Source organism: Pristis pectinata, chromosome 1, assembly GCF_009764475.1.
Source record: "Pristis pectinata isolate sPriPec2 chromosome 1, sPriPec2.1.pri, whole genome shotgun sequence".
Classification (NCBI taxonomy): Eukaryota; Metazoa; Chordata; class Chondrichthyes; order Rhinopristiformes; family Pristidae; genus Pristis; species Pristis pectinata.
Window position 1 is genome coordinate 53,675,461 of NC_067405.1, and position 22,785 is coordinate 53,698,245.

General features: G+C 40.2%; 1 protein-coding gene across 1 annotated transcript in view; it reads left to right on the forward strand.

Moving 5' to 3' along the window:
* LOC127574545 (collagen alpha-1(III) chain-like) overlaps positions 1–21,612 on the forward strand; it is a 124,037-nt gene extending 102,425 nt beyond the window's left edge. The window contains exons 39-51 of the mRNA XM_052023607.1: positions 289–450; positions 885–992; positions 3,973–4,080; positions 4,411–4,464; positions 4,559–4,666; positions 5,920–5,973; positions 6,097–6,204; positions 9,853–9,906; positions 12,657–12,764; positions 17,769–18,054; positions 19,277–19,467; positions 20,175–20,417; positions 20,587–21,612. Of these exons, the coding sequence (XP_051879567.1) occupies positions 289–450; positions 885–992; positions 3,973–4,080; positions 4,411–4,464; positions 4,559–4,666; positions 5,920–5,973; positions 6,097–6,204; positions 9,853–9,906; positions 12,657–12,764; positions 17,769–18,054; positions 19,277–19,467; positions 20,175–20,417; positions 20,587–20,733 (1,731 nt within the window). The 3' untranslated portion in view covers positions 20,734–21,612. The remainder of the gene's footprint in view (positions 1–288; positions 451–884; positions 993–3,972; positions 4,081–4,410; positions 4,465–4,558; positions 4,667–5,919; positions 5,974–6,096; positions 6,205–9,852; positions 9,907–12,656; positions 12,765–17,768; positions 18,055–19,276; positions 19,468–20,174; positions 20,418–20,586) is intronic.
* The last annotated feature ends 1,173 nt before the right edge of the window (positions 21,613–22,785 follow it).

A 22,785-nucleotide genomic window follows, 5' to 3' on the forward strand; every position in this document is an offset into this window, starting at 1 on the left:
TGCCCCCAGAACACACAACGCAAAAAGTGCATTTCACTGTGTGTTTTGATGTACATGTGACTAATAAAGATATCTTATCTTATCGTAGAAATAGCTTTGGATTTCTATGGAAGTCTTCCACAACTCTTGTAATCTCTGTGGCACATCACCAGAACCCATAGAGGCATCAATGTAAAACAATTACATTTCTGGTGGTTTGCCCACCAGCTCATTGGAGAAACACTGAAGAACTTCCAGAAAATTAGAAAACTTGAAATCTACCTTTTATTCTTTTGTTCTTTTGTACAGGGTAATGCTGGTCCTCCTGGTTCCCAGGGCCCACCTGGTAAAACAGGCCCTCCTGGTGCAATAGGTAAAACTGGTCCCCCTGGTCCAAATGGATCACCTGGTTACAAAGGAGAACCTGGTATCCCAGGGCAGCCAGGTCAGACTGGCAAAGATGGTCCTCCAGTAAGTAAGGCAATAAGCATCTGGCATGCAAAATGAAATAATCCAAGGTTAATACTCAGAAAATGAATGTATATGCTAGAGATAAAATTTCTTACATATAACAAATAAAATGGTTTGATAATTAATACATGGAACAGCCACTGTTTTGGCAAGTTTGTCATATCTGCCAGATTCAAAGCAGGCTGAAGTGAATTTGCTCTGGCATCATCAAGTATTATGCAGTGATATGGTTAAAAGTGTGTTGTACAATATTTTAGCCTTGATAATTACAAGAATGGGAAACCAAGCATATTAGTTTCAAGAGGCAGCACCAATGCCGGATAAAGCATATAAATTTTCTCCTCCATTATTGTCTATAATTGGATATGTCTTAATGTTTTGACTCATGGTAGATATGTGCTTTAAAAAGTATTTGTGTATATTATCTTGAATAGGGCCCACGTGGAGGCCCAGGCCCTTCAGGCATAACAGGAGAGACTGGCCGCATAGGCTTACCTGGTTTACCGGGGACTAGAGGCGAACCAGGTAAAGATGGTTCATCAGTAAGTATTTATCTCCTAATGATTTCAGTTCTATTTCCTGCATTTAGTCCACACTAGTGTCTACTTTAAGCTTCCAATGAAAGCAAGGTATTTCTCCTATGTTAGTAAATAAAGAAGCAATTAACTAAACTAGCATATCATTACTTTGGAAATGGAATCTGTGTCTTTTACTACCTGATTTGAAAGTATCAGAAAACTTTTATAGGAAAAGCAGGAACTAAGGGAACAGGGTGTAAATGTGCTTAAGTCCATGATAATGGAAAGCCATATTCAGAGACTGGTTAGTAAAACGTATGAGATTTATGAATTGTGGCACAGTCTTCAAAACAATGAGGTTATGTTGAACTTACACAAAAACACTGGATTAGGTATAACTGGACTATGTTATAAAGGATGAGAAAGTGAGAGGGTGCAGAGGAGCTTTATGAGAATGTTTCCCGGGATGAGGGATTTTAGCTGCAAGGATAGGTTGGAGCAAGAAAAAGAGGCTAAGTGGAGATTTAACAGAGGACCATGACTGGTTTAGATTGGGAAACTGTTCCTATTGGTGGATGGGTCAAAGACCTTAGATAGATACATAAAACATAGAACAGTGCAGCACAGGAACAGGGCCTTCTGCCCACAATGTTGTGCCAAACTAATTAAACTAGTAATTAAAATTCGACTAAACTAGTCCCCTGTCTACACAAGTCCATATCCCTCCATTCTCTGCATATTCATGTGCCTATTTAAGAGCCTCATAGATGCCTCTATCGTATCTGCCTCCACCGCCATCCCTGGCAGCACAATCCAAGCACCCACTGCTCTGTGATAAAAAACTTGCCCCACACATCTCCTTTGAACTTACCCCCGCTCACCTTAAATGCATGCCCTCTAGTATTAAACATTTGGACCCTGGGAAAAAGATACTGGCTGTCTACTCTATCTATGCCTCTCATGATTTTATAAACTTCTATCAAGTCTCCCCTTAGCCTCTGTCACTCCAGAGAAAACAACCCAAGTTTGTCCAACCTTTCCTCATAGCACATGCCCTCTAATCCAGGCAGCATCCTGGTAAATCTCTTCTGCACCCTCTCCAAAGCCTCCACATTCTTCCTATAATGGGACAACCAGAATCAAATATAATTCTCCAGGTACAACCTAACCAGAGTTTTATAAAGCTGCAACATAACTTCCTGACTCTTGAACTCAATACACCTTCTTTACCACCCTATCAACTTGTGCAGCCATTTTCAGGGAGCTATGGACTTGGACCCTAAGATCCCTCTGTACATCACACTGTTAAGGGTCCTGCCATTAACTGTGTACTGTCCCTTTACATTTGATCTCCCAAAGTGCAACACCTCACACTTGCCCGTATTAAACTCGATCTGCCATTTCTCCACCCATATCTGCAACTGATCTATATCCCACTGTATCCTTAGGCCACCTTCTACATTATCCACAACGCCACCAATCTTTGTAACGCCTGCGAACTTACAAACCCACCCATCCACGTTTTCATCCAAGTCGTTTATATATATCACAAACAGCAGAGGTCCCAGTACAGATCCCTGAGGAACACCACTAGTCACGGACTTCCAATTAGAAGAAGACCCATCAACCACTACCCTCTGTCTTCTATGGGCAAGCCAATTCTGAATCTAAACAACCAAGTCACCATGGATCCCATGCATCTCAATCTTCTGGATGAGCCTACCATGTGGATCCTTGTAAAATGCCTTACTAAAATCCATGTAGACAACATCTACAGCTCTACCCTCATCAACCACCTTTGCCACTTCCTCAAAAAACTCAATAAGACATGATTTTCCCTGCACTAATACTGACTGTCCCTAATTAAGCCATGGCTTTCCAAATGCTCATAAATCCTATCTCTAAGAAACCTCCACAGTTGCTTCCCTACCACTGACATGAGACTCATTGGGCTATAGTTTCCAGGATTTTCCCTATTTCTCTTCTTAAAAAAACAGAACATCAGCCACTCTCCAGTCCTCTGGGACCTCACCTAGTAGCTAGAGAGGACTCATAGATCTTGGATACAGATTTAAAATGTTGGACAAAGGATAGAAGTGGCATGCGAGCAAAATCACTTTCATTCATAGGGTAGATGCAATCAAAATTTACTGGGTGTTTGAAAGAGAGTCTCTCAGTGTCTTCAAAGGGAGTTGGATAGGCACCTGAGAGAAAATATTTTATGAAGTTATAGGGAAATGTACCTTTTGGCATAGATCTATTAGGAGTTTGCATAGACTTAACTTGTTAGAAAGCCTCTTTTTTGTGCTGTAACAATTCTAGTGTTTCTAAAAGATAAGAGTTGTGAAATTAAATAGTTTTTTTATTCACCAGCCTATGCATCCACTTTAAGTGGATTTCTAACAGCACAACCTTTGGGTTACCTGCTATGAAGCTTTCAAACAGTCTGGGATATCCACATTTTTTGTATTTTCTTAAACCCCATTGAAAACCTTGGTCTTGATTTTTTTTCCTGAAAATGGTGGTCCTAGTATTTCAACAGTATTGACCAAGATAATTAACACTCTTCTGGAAACTCAGTTTTAAACAGCAGCTCTTTTGGAAAGTTTCCATATCTTCTGTTGAATTTCTCCAGTCATTTTCTGTGTTTTTCTTCCACTCTAGCTTCATGGTTCTATTTAGATCAAATGCCATTCCAAATTGAGGGAGACTTTTGCACGTTTTAGAGAATGGTAGATTTCAAGCAGCAGAAGTTGCAAGGCTATGGGCAGAGACCAATGATGTGAGATTAGTTTTTGAATTTTTCTGTAAGATAACTGACACAAATATAAAAATGGCCCAAAGGCTATCTTCTATGCTATAAGTTGTGATGATTCTTTTATTCTAAACTATTGGAATTCTTGGAAATGACCGGCAACCTGCATTACAGATTTCAAGCAGCTTTGTTCATATGGTAATTCATATTGACATTTACTAAATGTTAATCCAGCAATGTGTTATTTAGGGTGAGGCTGGGAAACCGGGTAAGCCTGGTCTTGCTGGTGAACGAGGTCCTCCTGGTCAACAGGGACCACCAGGCCCTGTGGGACATACTGGTCCACCTGGCAACAATGTAAGTAGTTTGACTCTTGTCTGAACTTGTATTTGATACTCTATTATTAAGCAAAATTCTAGAATAATGGGGTTCAGGTCAGAGAATAATTGTATTGAAAGAGATGATTCTTGGGGCCCTTTGGCTGATTCCTACTCCAAGTAATTACACTTAGTATTTTATTAATTTCATAAGACGATGCCTTGACATTTTGAAGTAATGAACTTGGATTTATGAGCAACCATCTACTGAAAATCTGCTTGGGCCCATTATTCACAAGTGGTCTTTGTTCCCAGTTTTGATCCAACGTTATTTTGTATTACATTAAGGAAATTTCCTATTATGTTTTAGGGTGGCCCTGGTCCAGCTGGCCCTCCTGGTCGAAATGGAAGCCCTGGTCCGAAGGTCAGAGCAAAAGGAACTGAAGAATTTTGTATAAATTGTAGATTTATTTTCTGGTCAGTGCTGACTGTTAACATTAATGTTTTGCATGACACAGGGTGAGCGTGGTGATACTGGGCCGTCAGGCTATCAAGGTTTACCGGGAGCTCCTGGACCTCCTGGTCAGCCTGGTTCATCTGGCAAACCAGGTGATAGCGGTTCAATGGTAAGTTTGGAAACTTACACTGCATCATTGGAATTATATTTGGGACTTAAAATACTTATTTAAATGATTATTAATGACATGGAAATTTTGGCACCTAAGAGCGTTCTGATCTATATGAGCATTTTGTTACTATGTTTGAAATTTAAAAAAAACAATTGAAGAAAAAAATTTCTATTTTGAAAGTACATTTCAATAGGTGCTCAAGTAAAGTTTTAAAGAAACTGTACAAGAATACTAAGCTCTCAGGAAATGGAGCTAAGTGAATATTATCTTTCAAAGAGCCAACATAAGCCCAAGGGGGCAAATGGCCTTCTTCTATTCTATCTTTACATGATTGTATAAAAGTTTAAAGATTTACCATTTTATCTCTGACATTGCAATCAGGTGCATCAGACTCATTTCTTGTAAGTCAAGTAGCAGTTTGAGTGGCATGTGTTGGTAGTTAGTGCCTCCACCAATTCAAGGAAAGGCTACAATGGGATAGTAATGTCTTCCCCTCAATGTCACCACCAGATATAAAAGCACAATACTGCAGGATATGGAAAACTGAAATAGAAACAGAAAATGCAAGTATTTAGCAGGTCAGGCAGAATCCTTAGTGAAGCAGAGTTAATGTTTCAGGTGGATGAACCACTGATGTGAAATATTAACTGTTTCTCTCTCCACAGATGCTGCTTGACCAACTGAGAACTTTTCTCTTTTTATCTTAGGTTAGCACTTATGGCTAATTGTGGGTAGCATTTATTTACCCTGGTTTCTTGATCTGAAAGAGAAAAAGAATCCTCTAAGATTCTTGGAAAAAAAAATCATTCAGAGGATATGAATATTGCTGACAATGCCAGTTGTTCTTCGTCCCTTATTGTCCCTAAACAGAGGAGAAAGTTAAGATTCAATCTCTTTGGACATATCTGGTGTTGCATTAAGATTAAACTGGGCAAGAAAGGTAGATTTCTTCCCCTAATGGATATTAAAGAAACAAGGGTCTTTCCCACGTTATTACAATTATTAAGAAAAACACTCATTTTTTGAGTTCCAAGTTTACTTAATTACTTGAGTTTGAATCCCACCATCTGGGGAATTTAAATTAGTGTCTCTGCTCAAGGGTCCAGAATTCTATCTCCTCGTCCAGTTACTTAACAGAGGAGATGACAGCATAGTGGTTAACTGCTTTCAGAATAATTTTAGGTATTGGAATGAATTTTGAGCCTGATCATTCTTAACTTGATTTTTCTCCTTCCTTCAATATCTTTCAGGGTCCTCCAGGCCCACAGGGTCCTCCAGGCCTAAATGGGGCACAAGGAGAGAGGGTAAATTGGCTATGGTCACTCTTTCAAAATTGCCTTAACTAAACACAGAAACTTTTAATAATGTGCTGTTTATTGAAGTTATGTCACATTTTTTCAAGCTTTGTGACTTTGTCCATTTTCCAGGGCCTACCAGGTCCACCTGGTGGTAAAGGTGAAGATGGAAGACCTGGTATGAATGGTATCAAGGGTCACCGGGGAATGCCTGGTATGCCGGGTTCCCCAGGGCCTCCTGTAAGTATTTCATGCTTAGATTGAATTCATGAAAAATGTCAAAGCCGTATGTTTCTAGAATTAATTTGCATGTAACTACTTCACCCTAGATAGATATGTTGCTGTGCAAAATAGAGACACAAGTGACTGCAGATGCTGGAATCTGGAGCAACAAACAAATGCTTGGAGGAACTCAGTGGGTCAGGCAGCCTCCATGGAGGGAAATGGACAGTTGACGTTTCAGGTCGAAACCTTTCATCTGCACTGAGATAAAAAAGGGAGATACCCAGTATAAAGAAGTGAGGGATAGGGGTAGGGCAAGGGCAGACAAGTGATAGGTGGATCCAGGTGAGGAGGGATGATATTGCAGATGAAGGGGGGAAGAGTGGAAGTAGAGACAGAGGCTGGGAGGTGATAGGTAGAGGCAACAAAAGGCTGCAGATGATGGATTCTGATAGGAAAGAAAGGTGGAGCATGGAATCAAATAAGTGAGGAAGGATGGGCAGATGGGAACAGTAGGGGGGAGGAGTGTGTGGGTGATAGACAGATGGTTGGTGGAGGAGGGGAATAAAACAGGGTGATGGGAGACTTGGAGGTGGGTGCAGCAGATCTGGAGAGAGAAAAGGGACAGGCAAAGCCTGAAATTGGACTGGTAACTGCACAGATAAGCTGCTCCCCCATCCCTTTACTCTTTCCTCCCGTTCTACCAGTTCCTCTTACACCCACACCAGCCTCTCGTCACCCTGTTTCTTTCTCCTCTTCGCCCACTCTCTCTGCCTCCTACCCACACACTCCTCCCACGAGGTCCCCTCCCCCTACTGTTCCCATCTGCCCATCTCACCTCCCTTATTTGATTCCATGCTCCACTCATTCCTATCATGTTCCATCATCTGCAGCTCTTTGTTGCCTCCACTTAAAACCTCCCAGCATCTGTTGCTGCTTCCACTCTTCCCTCCTACATATTGCCTATCACTTGCCTGCTCTTGCTCCACCCCTTACCCTAGCTTCTTTATACTGGCTACCTATCCTTTATCTTTCAGTCCAGTTGAAAGGTCTCAACCTGACACACCAACTGTTCACTTCCTGCCACAGATTGCTGCCCGACCTGCTGAGTTCCTCCAGCATTTTGTTTGTTGTTACTGTTGTAATGTATGTTAACCACAAATTAGATCTTCAAATTTGGTTTCCTCCATGTGATAGTTTTCATGTCCTGAAGGATGTTGCAGCCTTGTACAGTGGCTTGAAAAGAAACAAAGTGCAGATGTTGTGTCCCCTTGTATTGAACATAGGTGAGGTGAATTTATCTATTAAACAAAGTCTCTTTGCTAATTTCTGCTTTCCACCAGAAAACTTATTTTGTATTTATATAGTTACTGCCCATTAATCTTAAGGGCTTAATTTTTGACAAGTACCTCATTTTAAGTGGTACTTTTGAAATTCCTTTGAAATTCCACGTAACAGCAGTATTTGCATGACCCTCATCAATCACCTCCATTACTTGAACAAGTTGATCAAACATAACAAATAATCTGCTGGAGGGACTCAGTGGGTCGAGCAGCATCTGTGGGTGCAGCAACTTTCCTTACATAGATGCTGCTCGACCCTCTGAGTTCCTTCAGCAGATTATTTATTGCTCCAGATTCCAGCACCTACAGTATCTTATGTCCCTCTTAATCAAACACAGTCTGGCCCCCCGCCCCCGAGTTACCAGTTAATTTTGTCTTGGGATTATTGTCTCTAAATTTCTTGGTTGTGGTGCTAGGCTAACTGTTTCTGTGCTATAAAAACTTCATATTCTCATATTTTCTTATGGAGCTTTATGTTCAGTTTGTTCCCTGCTGTATTATGAATCATACAATTGCCCAAATATTCTCTATTATTTCATTCTCTATAGCATTAATCAACAAGAAGCTCAAACCTTGGGTGCACTTGCTTTCTCCCTTACATGAAATGTCTGCTTTGTACCCACAACATAGAACCATAGAACACTACAGAACAGAAAACAGGCCATTCAGCCCTTCTAGTCTGTGCCGAAACGTCATTCCGCTAGTCCCACTTACCTGCACCCAGTCCATAACCCTCCAGACCTCTCCCATCCACGTATCTACCCAATTTATTCTTAAAACTTAAGAGTGAGCCCGCATTTACTACATCAGATGGCAGCCCGTTCCACACTCCCACCACTCTTTGAGTGAAGAAGTTCCCCCTAATGTTCCCCCTAAACCTTTCCCCTTTCACCCTAAAGCCGTGTCCTCTCGTACTTATCTCTCCTGATCTAGGTGGAAAGAGCCTACTTGCATTAACTCTGTCTATACCCCTCATAATTTTGTAAACCTCTATTCCTTGAAGCGTAGAAGAATGAGGGGAGATTTGATAAAGTCCTAACCTGTTCAGTCTTTCCCTGTAACTCAACTCCTGAAGGCCCGGCAACATTCTAGGAAATCTTCTCTGCACTCTTTCAGTCTTACTGATCTTACTGATATCCTTCCTATAGTTAGGTGACCAGAACTGCACACAATACTCCAAATTTGGCCTCACCAATGTCTTATACAACCTTACCATAACATCCCAACTCCTATACTCAATACTTTGATTTATGAATGCCAGGATGCCAAAAGCCTTTTTTTTTACAACCCTGTCTACCTATGATGCCACTTTCAGAGAATTATGTATCTGAACACCCAGGTCCCTTTGTTCCTCCGCACTGATATCCTATTTTGAAGACAACCCCTTACCTACGCCTCACACAATTGCCCCAAACCTTCAGTTACATATTTTGCTGCCCTAAACCTTCTGTAACATCATTTACTGCCACTTTTTATCATTTGCATTGAGCTTCATTGGATTTCTTTACAGCTTGCAGTTTGCCCACTTTCACAGGGTTTTTTATGCCCCAGGCAGATTCTACCTGGGCCAGTTGGATTTTGCAGGAAATTGCTGGTAGCACTGCATGTAAGGAAATGTCTTCAGTTGCATAAGTACTACAAGTTCCAGATTTCCATATGTGCAGGCGCAAATGCAGAACCTCAAACTTGTTGCCAGCTGTTTGCCAGCTATTTTCTATTGACTATTGTCCCATTTAGACTGCTTGCATGGAAGGTGAACTTACAGATTTTCTCTGCTAATTACATTGGGAAACCTGCTCCAACACTTGCCCCAGGAGCTTTTCTGCATTAACTTTATAGAAAAGAAAACAAAGGATTAAGGTATTTTTAATTTATTTCAATGCACATTTTTTTCTAGTTTAAAAATACTGAATGTTGATGGGTTCCTCTTCTTTGAAGAATGTATGAGTTCTAAAGGGCAATTGGAGCTCTAAATATTTTCATATTTAAAATGTTGAAATTAGTATGTTTGTTTCTCTGCTGGTGGCAAATGCTGTCTAATTAGCCAACTCCAACCAATAATTCTGTGACAGTCAAGCTTCCTCCATATCAGGTATGGGCATCCACCAAATGCAAATTATACAGTTCATCATCTCAACTCCAGAAATGGGGTAGTGAGCAGAAGATAGTAGTACCAATTAGACTGTATTTAAGTGGTGGATCAAGGTCTTTCTTTTGGAACTGGTTTTCTCCAAAGGTTTTGTTTGCAATTTTTCACCACTCAGCCACCATCTCCCAACCTTTTAGCCTTATTGGAAACAGTAAATATTTTCTTTCTTTCTAGGGTAATACTGGGGAACCAGGTCCATCTGGAATTCCTGGAGGTCAAGGTCCAAGAGTGAGTAAAGTGAACAAGTTTACAAAAGTCATTATTATTAGAAGCATGAATATTGATGATTTTGTACATTTGCTAAGGAAATTAGTTCAGATTGGCAATTTCACTACTACTATAGAGTCATACAGCAGGGAAACAAGCCCTTCAGCCCAACTTGTCCATGCCAACTGTGTTGCCCAGCGAACTAGTCCCATCTGCCCATGTCTGACCCATAGCCCTCTAAACCTCCCCTATCCATGTACTTATCTAGATGGCTTTTAAATGTTGCTAATGTGCCCACCTCAGCCACTATTTCTGGCAGCTCATTCCAAGTACGCACCATACTTTGTGTGAAGAAACTGCCCCTGATGTCCCTTTTAAATCTCTCACCTCTGATCTTAAACCTATGCCCTCTTATTTTTAGCACCCTCTCCCTGGGGGAAAAAAAAACATGTGCTTTCACCCTGTTTATGCCCTCTTTCAGGTCACCCCTCAATCTCCTACATTCCAAGGAACAAAGTCCTAATTGACACAACCTCTCCTTGTAACTCAGGCCCCCAAGTCTTATTCTCCTAATACTTTTGAAACATGACAAATACTAAATTGTGATTAAAAAGCAAAAACATTGTCAATTTACATTATTGGACAGGCAGAGGGAGGTGGGGTGGTAATAAAAGAGGCAAGAGTCATTAGGCAACTAGCTGTGAGACTAGTTCATTATTCAAACTGACCATCACTGTTCTAGAATTTATAAAAGGTGTCAGGAACAAAACTTCTATTGATTCAATAGAATTATTGCTTGTTAATTATTCAAAGATCCCTGTTTTCATGACTGCTGATGTTTCTGGAAATATTAATATTCATGCAAAACCAAGAGTAGTAATAGAATCCAGTTCATTATCAAATGATTCTATGGATTGAGTTCTGTGCTGCTTTCCCATCTGCAGCTGTAAGGTATCATTATCACTTGCACTGCCAGACAGCAGTCCTTTCTCTTTCACCTTTAAGCCCAGACACACCATCTCTTTTTATAGCAAAGCATGTTTACTCTGTTTCAATTTAACAGTAGCTTTTACAGGGCTCCAAAAGCGCAAAGTTTTCTCAAGTAGTATTCCACAATATTATAAATGAGGGGCAACTTTTTCATGGGTATATGGAATGAGCTGTTAAAGGAAGTGGTAGAAGCAGATACAATTATGTTTAAATGGCATTCAGACATGTACATGGATAGAAAAGGTTTTGAGGGATGTGAGCCAAACACAGGCTAGCTCAAGTAGGCAACTTGGTTGGCGTGGACAAGTTGGGCTTAAGGGCCTGTTTCAGTGTTGTACAACTCTACGACTCTATAATTGCAGTGGCAGTCAATGTATTGCAGAGACAATGAAGAATGCCCTGAATTGTGATTGATAGATCTATTGCAGGCTGGAAGGTCTTGGGGGCTAATTTTACAAGTTTTGAGTATTCATTGTCAACAGCTTTAGTTTACCTGATCCATACAGAGCAGGATATATGCATAGGACAGGCTGAGCTTGCTAAAAACAAAAAAAAAATTCTGCCCCTATCATCCCCTGCATATAAATCCCTAGAAATAGGCAGTTGATCCAGTTCTTCATTTATTGCTGTTCAGTGTGATGTTGTAGTAGTCACAGACTTGTCAGACTTTGGAACTATTTGACAATTTGTGTTGCCCAGTCCCTCCAGTGTTCCAGTCTTACTTCATCCTCTACTTGGGTCTGAAGACCATAGGACTGGCCTTGGTCAGGAATACATTGTTTTCACATTTTGATGGATGCACAGATGGACATTATGCCCCTCAATGCCACTGTAGGAATCCTTAAAGGTTTGACTATTGCATCGGAACCTGCTGACTGCTACTTCTCAGAGATCCAAACTGAAGGATATGGGTGCAACATTTCATACACACTTGCAGCAAAGGAGGGAAGTTGGCCTCTCTTCCTAACGAAAGCAGTCCCCAGGAAAAGAAAACACAGAAGTGAAGCCATACTTACTTTGTCAAAAAATGAGAAAGTGTTTATATTTTAATTCATTTTGTTCAGAATTACGTGCAAATTATTGTCTGTACTTTTCTTAGATGTTAAAAGCAAAACAATCTACTGCTCAACTTTGAGATGTTTGTTTAAGCAACCAGCACACCCATTTTCATTTTTACCCATAAAGGTTTTTTCACTGATTTTGTTTCATTCTTTACTTTTCTCTACAAAAGTTTATTACCTTACACTTACCCACAGGAATAAGGGACTCTGGTTGTTTGGTATGTGCCATTTTGTTGATTGATCCAGTACATAGCAGTCTTGGACTCTAAATGTCTTTTGGAATATGTTTTTCTTGTTGCGATTCTGCCAGCCACAAGTTGGAATTAGATTCTTGGCACTAAGGTCAATGACAAGGCCTTTAGAACTTCTGTCTCGAGGATATCTTCTACCCAATACAGATAGCTCTGCAAGACCAGAGATTCAGCATCCAATAACTCTAGAGCTCTCATATAGAGTATCCTTAGACAATTCCAATTGTAAAACATCTGCCAGAACCTCACACTGCTCCTCCTTTAAGAGGTACATGGATCCTGCAGTCAGTGAGCCAATAGAGTGATGCCAATTAAAACTTATCTATTGCATTGAATGGCTGGTGCTGGTAAACACTGCACTCACTATAATTAAAGTGTAGTTAAAGTTGGTATGATCTCTGTATTGTACTAAATGCACATTGTGATGCTTGCATACAAGTTTTCTAACTGTATTTTAAAATGTTTCAAGGGTCCAGCAGGTCCACCTGGCGCCCCTGGCAAAGACGGTAACAATGGCTTTACCGGCCCTATTGGGCCTCCTGGTCCACGTGGTACACGGGGAGAACCTGGCCCCAGTGTAAGTACTGCAAAGATGGGGAGCATTAGGACCTTGTATTGCTGGCTATAGATATTTGACAAGGCAGGTTATTTGTAACTGTGAGGTACAACTATTAATCAAAGAAATAAACGACTACTGGAGACAGAGACCCCTGAAGATCAAAAGGCACAACTTATCTGGTTGCAATTCAGAACAGAGAGAAAAGCTATTATAATTCTGGCTTTATACTACAACCAGTCAAGTAGTGGGAAGGCAATTGAGAAATAAATGTATAGACAAAATACAGAAATATGCAAGCAAAGTAGGGATAATGGAGACTCCAATTACCACTACCCAACATTTCCCAATCTGGGTCACTAACATCAAATCCCAACTTCGTGCATCCATTTTGTAGTCAACTTTTTACTCTGTGAGTTGTCCCTGGCTGGTGTGTGTGGTAAATATTAGTCACAAAAGCCACAGCCTTGCGTACTCCTTAACATTGCAAAGTATTCTAAAGTTCTTCATGGAAGTGTTAGCAAGCAAATCCTGACTTTGAATCACAAGAGGAAATAAAAGCCAATAGCCAAAAGACTGCAACAAACTAAGTAGGTTTAAAAGATCAGGTAGAGGAAATGGGAAGAGGCAGAATTGATTAAGGAGCATGTACAAGATAAGATAAGATGTCTTTTTTAGTCACATGTACATCAAAACACATAGTGAAAGACACTGGTGAGGTCACACTGGGAGTATTCTGTACAGTTTTGATTATCCTGTAATAGGAAAGACGTCATTAAGCTGGAAAGAGTGCAAAGAAGATTTAGGGGAATGTTACCAGAACACAAGGGCCTGAGTTATAGGAAGATGTTGGGCAGGCTAGGACTTTATTTCTTGGAGCATAGGAGACTGAGGGGTGACCTCATGGAGATGTACAAAATCATGTGGAGCATAGATAGGGTGAAAGCACACAGTCTTTGTCCCAAGGAAAGGGAATCAAAAACTAGAGGGCATAACTTTATGGTGAGAGGGGAAAGATTTAAAAAGGACCCGAGAGGTAACTTTTTCAAGCAGAGGGTGGTGCATATATGAAGTGAGCTGCCAGAGGAAGTAGTTGAGGCAGGTACAATAACAACACGTAAAAGACACTTGGACAGTTACATAGATAGGAAAGGTTGAGGGATATGGGCCAAACGCAGGCAAATGGGACTAACAGATGGGCATTTTGGTCAGCATGGACAAGTTGGGCCTGTTTCCGTGCTTGTCCATGCTGACCAAATGTTCCAGGTTTTGGGGCCTTGCTAGCTAATAGAAGATTAATTGAATTCAAGAATGATCCAGAGTCTAGAACTGGAGGAATGCTGATAGCTCAGACAGTTATAGGGCTGGAGGGGATGAGGAAGGGAAACAGACGAGACCAGAGGGGGTGTGAAGAGAAGGATAAAAATGTTAAACTGAGCCATTGCTTAATAAGGAGCCAGTGAAAGTTAACCATCTATGTTGAGGAATCTTGTAACGTATTTGGATTTCCAAAAAGGCTTTGATGTGCACCTTTTGTTATTTCAATAGGGTTCATCTGATTGAAGATGTTTTTTTAAAAACATCTTTCAGAAAGGATTCTATTGTCTTTTGTGTCATTAAAGTTAAATATAGTTAAGAGAGATGTCTAACTTAAGCTGGAATGGACAAACAGTAGAAGTAATCAAAGAAATGATCGGATAAATCAAGGAAGAAAAAAATGACTTGTAAAGCCAATGGTCATAACTAAATACAAATGAGTATTTTGCATTTGTTTACATTAAGGTGAGCATGCCGCTAATGTAGCAATATAGGAGGAGGCGGCGTTAACGATATTGGATAAGTTAAACTTTCAACAAGGTTAGCAGTCTGCAAAGAATTCGGTCTGGATGGGGTGCATCACAATTACAGTGAAAGCAAGGAAGTAAATTACAGAAAGCTCTCATTGGTGTCTTCCTCTCCACCGCAGAAATGGTTATGAATCTGCAGGACTACAAATGTTACATCATCATTGAAAAAGCAGGACAAAACCACTACTGACAGCACAGTCAGCCTATTGGCATTGATAATGAAGCCCTTGGTGACAATCATCTGGACAAAATTAATTAGTGATTGGAAGTATATTATTCAAGAAATGAAAGGTGGCATGTAGTTCTTTGAAGTATTTTCAGGGTGAAGATATGAAAATAGTGTGGTTACTCAGCAATGTGTTAGGGCCCATCCTATTTTGGATATCATATTACTTACGTACTTGCATATATGGGGCACAACTTGAATGTTTGCAGATAATGTAGCACAAGGGAGATGGGAAATTTCAGGAGAACTTAAACATATTGATAAAATGGCAAATGAAACTTAATGCAGAGATGTGATGCATTTTTGATAGGAAGAATGATGAAATGCAAAAAAAAAGGCGTAAATGGCATCATTTAAAATTGGGCGGGTTAAAGCACACACACAGTAATGAGGGTGGAGAAAGAGACTGCAGATGCTAGAATCTGGAACAAAGAAACAAATTGCTGGAGGAACTCAGCAGGTGATTGAGGGGAGATGGTCAGTAATAAAGAGGTGAGGGGGAGAGGTAGAAGCCAGCAGATGATAGTTGGAATCAGATGAGGATGATAGGCAGATGGAGCCATGTGGTGGGAGAGCAGCATGGCGGCAGAGGAGGAGGCTGGGAGGTAATAAGTGGGGACAACAAAGGGCTGCAGATCTGGAATCTGATAAGTAAGGAAAGTGATATGTGGAAACAGAAAAGGGAAAGATGATGGGCAGCTGCAATCAGCCGGGGGAGGGGATACAAATGGGTAATGGGGGCTGGCGGGGAGGGTGGGTAGGTGAAAAAACCTGCATGGATCAGAAGGAAAGAGTAAGGAACACAGGCAGTACCCGAAATTGGAAAATTCTATGTTCATACCATTGGGTTGTAAACTATGCAGCATATAAGGTGTTGTTCCTCTAGTTTGCGTTGGGCCTCACCCTGGCAGTGGAGAAGGCCGAGGACAGACAGGTCAGTGTGAGAATGGGAAGGGGAGTTAAAATGGCACGCAACTGGGAGCCCAAGATGGCCATTGCAGAGAGTGCAGGCGCTTGTCATGCCGATATAGAGGAGGCCACATCAATAGCACTGAATGCAATAGACGAGATTGGAAGAGATCTAAGTTAATCTCTTCCTCACTTTGAAGGGCTGTTTAGGTCCCTGGATGGTGTTAATGGAGGTGATGTAGGAACAAGTCTTGCATTTCCTACAGTTGCCAGGGAAAAAGGAAACAGGTAGTCATGGAAAGCATTAAGGGGTGGGGATGTAGTACAAAGTAAGATCTTGTTGGATTTAGTGAAAATGGTGAAGAATGATGTGCTGGATGTGGAGGCTGGAAGGTTGAAAGGCAAGGACCAAGTGAACTCTATCTCTGTTTGGTCTGGTGGGAGGTGGGATGAGAATAGAAGTGCAGGAAGTAGGGGAATGTGAGTGAGGGCTCCATCAACCAAAGTAGAAGGAAGCCACATTTCCTGAACATGGAGGCCATTTCACATGTGCTGGAGTGGAAGGCTTCATCTCGAGAACAGAATGAGAGAAAGGGATCCAATCCTTACAAGAGAGGGAGGTGTAGTTGAGGTAGCTGTGGGAATCAGTGGATAGTTTGTCTCTCGATCCAGAAAGTGGAGAGGGGTGTCAGAAATGGTCCAAGTAAAGTTGAGGGTGAGGTGGAAGTTAATAGTGAAGTTGATAAAACTGATGAGTTCCACACAAGTGCAGCAGGCAGCACCAGTGCAGTTGCCAACAAGGACTGTTCCACGTATCCATCAAAAAGGCAGGTGTCCCTAGGGCCCACGCAAGTGTCTATGGCTACACCTTTAATTTGTAGCAAGTGAGAGGAATCAAAATAGAAGCTGTTCAGGGTAAGAACAAGTTCTGCCAGGCAGCTAAGAGTATTAGTGTAGGGGAACCACTTGGGTCTTTGTTCCAGAAAGAAGCAGAGGGCCCCATCAGCAGAGTTATGAGGGTGTATGTACATATATTTCTGTAAGTGAGAGGGCAAAGTGAGCAAGTTGTTAACAAAGCATGTTAAACATCTTAATGAACAGTAGAATGCAAATACAAAAATGTTGCTAAACATTTGTAAAAACATTGATTAGGTACCAGCAGAAATGGTGTCAATTATGGGTACCATATTTGAGAAAAGAGCTCAAGACTTTGGAGAGAGCACAAAGGATGAAAAAGTTCTATTGAGTGAAAAAGCTGAAACTTAAAACAGAATAAAGTGCTCAATGTTGTTAGAACTTTTGCAAAAGTAATTGAGAGTGCAAACTGTCTTATTGCACTATCACAGCATGCAAATAAGGACTGAATTGTGCAGAAATGCAGCCACTTGTGATAGATTCTGGAATGCTGCAAGGAACACCAGAATCAATTTGCACACAGCTAGCTCTAATAAATAGACATGTATAATGGCAGATAATTTATTTTAAATGATGCTGATTGAAGGATAAATATGCAGTTCACACTCACTGTTGTCTAAAATACTTCAAATAATGTCTGTAGGCAAGTCCCTGTTTAACATGCCATCCAAAAGGCAGCATCTCAAACTGTACAACACCCTCTCAGTTCTGAAATAGTATGTCAGCCTAAATTTTTATGCTCAAGACGCTGGTGTAAGACAAACACAACAATCAGATTCAGGGATGAGAATGAAAGCATGATTGACATTTTCCAGCAGCAGAAAAGCAAGTGAGCAGATCGAAGGTAATTGCCAAAAACTTGGTAATGCTGTGAGGAAATATTAGTTTACTCAGCAAGTTATTATTGGACAATAGAGCAGAATTAATAGCAACACTAAGAAGCAAACCATGTAAATACTTGAAGACGAAATAAATATAAAGTTGGGGAAAGAGTAAGGTTGTGTGATTGTCCACTTGGACTGAATGATTCCTTCAATGCCATTCCATTTTCTTATATTTATAAAATTTACAATAAATTACACTTTTATTACATTGACTGTTTCCTTACATATGAGTTCTGCTCCCTAGGGCCCTCCTGGTAAAGATGGTCCTATGGGACTTCCTGGTCCACCAGGTCCACCTGGCTATATTCCGCCCGTACCATCATCCGAAAAGGGTTTTGTGTATCAGGACGGGTACTACATGAATGCCGATCAGCCCAGTGAATCTGTAAAGGTGAACCTTGAAGAAATAGTGGTTACTCTGAAATCCCTAAACAGCCAAATGGAGACTGTGCTGACACCAGACGGATCCCATAAAAGCCCAGCACCCAGTTGCCGAGATTTAAAAATTTGCCATCCTGACTTCAAGAGTGGTAAGCATATCGTTTCAAAGAAATAGTAGCATTATAATGAACTTAATCCTCTAGACAATAGAAATGTATTTTGAATGTATAGTTACAAACATTGTCTACTATTGCATTTAACAATTTATATAAGCATAGGAAAATTGGACAAGAAAAGACCTACTGGTTCATCAAGGTCATCTCACACTCATGGCGAGTCTTGCCACCTGTGCCTATAAACTCATCATTGGTTGGTAGTACCAGCACATTGTACTACTCTTCCACACTTTGATTTCAGTTACAGGCCCTCCCCAGGTTATGAACGCCCAACCTATGTACAGCCCGTGCATATCAACAAGCATTTGGGAGACCGGCACGAAGGATTTGATTGCTGCTGCAGGGTTGCAGGCATCTTCCGCTGCCTGGGAAATCAGTTCACAGGCACACTTCCAACTCGCAAACTGTACAGGGTATGAACTTGTACTTATAAATGTCCTCAGCGATGGTTATAAAGAAAAACCAGGACCAATAAGGATAGAAAAACGCTGGGCAATTCTTTTGATAAAGCAAGTTGATGGGCTCATTTACACTATTCATTACCTTTTTTGGCACCTTTTTAATTGTTGTTTTAAATATCAAAGATATTCAGAGTCCCACAAGCCTTCTAAAGGTCAGTGTAGATGTTTCATTTGTGTAAGCAATGTTGCATTTTGCAACAAGATATTAAAGTGTGTATGAACATCAGAAAGAAGAATGGGAATAGGCTATACAGTTCTTCATGTCTTCTCCACCATTCAACGAGATCATCAGTGATGATCTACCATGTCCTAAACACTTGATTCTTTCAATATCCAGAAATGTATTGATTTTTGTTTTTTGAACACATTCAATGGCAAGGCCTCCACAGTCCTATGTGATACACAGTTCCTTAGATTTACCACCCTTTGAGTGAAGAAATCTCTCCTCAATTTGGTCCTAAATGGGCAACCCCTTATTTTGAGGCCAATGACTTAGTCACGGGAAACTTTCTCCCTGCAACTACCCTTGTTGTTGCCCAGTCGGTTAGCTCATCTGCATCTCTTTTGCATCATTACTACTCACTTTCCCACTGAGAGGAATTCATCCTTTTTGGATTTTTCAACAAAGTATTTGCAATACACAGAGAAAACTGTCACTTTGTTTATCCATTTAAATGGCTTTAAATTTGGCCCGAGAGCACAGTAATACTTATGGTTTCACATCCACAAAATAGGAGAGTACTGGATTGATCCTAATCAAGGCTGCAAAATGGATGCCATCAAGGTACACTGCAACATGGATACTGGTGAGACCTGTGTGTCTTCCAATCCCAGCAACATCCCTCGCAAGAACTGGTGGGCAAACCAAGATGGTCACAGCAAGAAGCATGTGTGGTTTGGTGACTCCATGGATGGTGGTTTCCATGTACGTTAAGTCAAACTGTTATATCATAACTCATGATATTGGAGTGCATGTCTGATTGGGTCTCTTATGACATCTGTTGCCAGGTTAATTAGAATGTGTTTGAAAACTCAGACTACAATTTATAATTTGGAACTCTCAACTTTTGAGTTAGTAGTTTAATGTGGGCATTAGTTTCATACCACTGGCAGCCAGTGGACCCTAGCTTTTTAAACTGATCTTCCTTTCTTTGGTTTTTTTGCATTATACATGTGAATGCAATTGAAGATCAGGATCAATTCTTGATCCTTTTATTCTTTGGAAAGTTCATTTTGGAAAAGGAGGAACAAGGGTTGAAATTCTTTGCCCTGAGCAGAAACAAATATCTTCATCGTGATTCCACAGCCTGTATTAATGAAGAAAAAAGGAAATCAGGCCTGATGCACAAGTGTGTGTTGGTTAACAGCCATTTGAGAGAACAGGGAAGTTCAATTCTTTCTTGGGATTTACAGTTAATTCTTTCCATTCTTCTATAAAACTTGGTCATCATTTTGTTCCATAAAATCAAAATAATCCTTTCAATTATTTTATATGATAATAAAGACCCACTGTCACTGTCTCAAGGGCAGAATGATTACTCTATTGGTGACACCCACTGCCTGAGAATGAATAAATTTAAACATTGGATTAGATTACAATAAACTCATTTTACAATGTTCTTGTTTCCACAGTTTAGCTATGGTTACAACGGAGTGTCTGAAGATATTGTTGAAACCCAAATAGCATTCCTTCGAATTCGATCTACTCAAGCTTCCCAGAATATCACCTACCACTGTAAGAACAGTATTGCCTACATGGACTATGAAAACGGAAATGTCAAAAAAGCCTTAAGACTAATGAGTACAGCTGATATGGAACTCAAAGCTGAAGGAAACAGGAAATTTGCATACAACGTCCTGGAAGATGGTTGTACTGTAAGTAGCACAGAAGATAGATGGGGCATATTATGCCACTACAGCTTTTAAATCCCATTTCAAATTAAAGACTTCCATTCGTAGATTACATTTACTCGAAGTGTTATTATGTCAACAACCTGGCTTTTAGGGTGAAAAGTAAAAGCTACACTTTTCTGTTTACCTACAGAACCATACAGGAGAATGGGGCAAGACTATCTTTGAGTATCGATCACGGAAAACAGTTCATCTGCCAATTGTAGACATTGCTCCTTTCGATATTGGTGGCAAGGATCAGGAATTTGGTGTTGACATTGGGCCTGTCTGCTTCTTGTAACACTGAAGACAGTTTGAACAGTCACTTGCAGCACAAAACCAAAAAAGGGCTGATTCCTTACGACACTGCACTTAACTTGCTTATGTTTGGAGCTACCAGGATGACAAGTTCTAAATCATTTGATTATTTTGATAGAAGTTATAGGACATATCAGAAAACGGAATAAAAAACAAAATGTCACAGGTGTACAAATAACTAATGCTCCCTGGTACTTAACACTGGGGTGAAATCAAGTGTAATTTTACAGAGCACTGAACATTCCCAGTAGCAGATTTGACCTGGCCCTTCTTTCTTATTAAGAAAGTGACTGCATTTAAAACTTACCCAGCTTCAACTACCTCGCCATGGACAGAAACTGGGATAAGTTTGATGCTTCCAAGAAAATATTGCACTAGATATCTAAAGCCTCAATCTCTGAAAATGTGGCCAAACATTTCCAGAAGCAATAAATTTGAGGATGACTCAAGATGAAATGCAACAAGTGAAAATGTGCTCATTTATTATTGACGTTGGCAGCAGACCAATTACAAGACAAATTGTTTAAAGTACCCAATAATTAACGGTGTGTTCAGACATTTGTCTACTGGTGCTTGCATTCTTGAGGAGATGTTGCCTTAAAACTGGTGCTATTTTGAGTATGACCTACTAAAACTTTGACATTTCTTTTTCATCATTTCTAGCTTCTGCAGTAATAGTTTTTTTTACTGGTCTCAAAATTATGATTCACTTTCCATTTATTCACTGATCAGTGCAAGATTATCAGTAAGCAGCTTTGCAAGCCATTACTAAGATAAAAGGTTTCATCCATTTTTGATTTATATATGTAACATAAAATCAGGTCTTTTCTATAAGTGTTTGAATACTTATGTCATAAAAGAAACAAATAAAGTGTCTTTAAAAAGAAGCTTGTTTTGGTTTACCATTTCAAAATTAATTATACTAGGAATGGTACAACAAAAGGTTTTGTTACCACAGTAATTGAGCTCTATGTACAGGGCACTAGCAAAATGATGGAGCTGTCAATGAGAAAAGAAAGATGTTGAAAAAAGGTTACAGGCAATCCCCATGTTATGGTGGGTGGGGTGGGGGTGGGGGTGGGGGAGATGGGGGGTTTGCATTCCTAGAAAACTGTCCATATTGCAATTTTCCATAACGCAAAGCTACATCATCTGCGCATACTTCAAGAAACGCGAATTGAAAATTAATTTTGTATTTTTTAAAAATTTTTTCCCCACAAATTCTGTATTTCAACTTTTTGGGTAGTGATGTGTGCATTCCGTAAGGGCAAATTTCTATTACCACTAGATTAATTCTAATTCCAAGCTCTTGCTCTTTTGCTTCATGGGTTACAACTTTTCACACACTGATCAAGGTATTTTAAATGTTATGGGGTTTCTGCTTTTGCCACAGTTCCAGATCATTGAGTGACAAAAAATTTGCTCAACTCCTAATTACTCTAACAATCAGCAGATCCAAGCTTCCTATTCACTACTTCTCTTAAGGGAAGCAGGTCGTTCTTGTTCATTCTCTCAGTTTATTAAATTTCTTTTCAAAGTCTTTTGCAACAATATAACCATCCCAGCCTAATCACCATCTCCTAAAACTATCATCCCTTCTGGTAATGTCTTCCAAAATTTTCACTGCACTCTCTAGTGCTAACAAAATTCTTGTATGGTGACCACAAGTGCGCAGTTTTCTTTGCCTGTGGCCTAACCAGTATTGTACAGTTTTAACATCACCTTCCTGCTGTTCTGTTCAATGGCTCAATCACTAAATGCAAATATGGTGTATGTCTTCTTAAAGCACTCTACCTACTTGTTCTCCTATCTTCAGAGGCTTGTGTACATGCACCTAGGATATTAAGCAATTTACAGGGAAATTGGAATCTATCATTTGTCATGAATTCCCTTACCCTGTTTCCTCACCCTTCCAAATAGAATTCTATTTGTCATCTGACCCCACCCAAGTGGTCCACTGATATTTTGCTGTAGCCAAGGATACCATCATCCTTATTGACAATCTTGATATCAATAAACTTAATGTCCCCCTTTT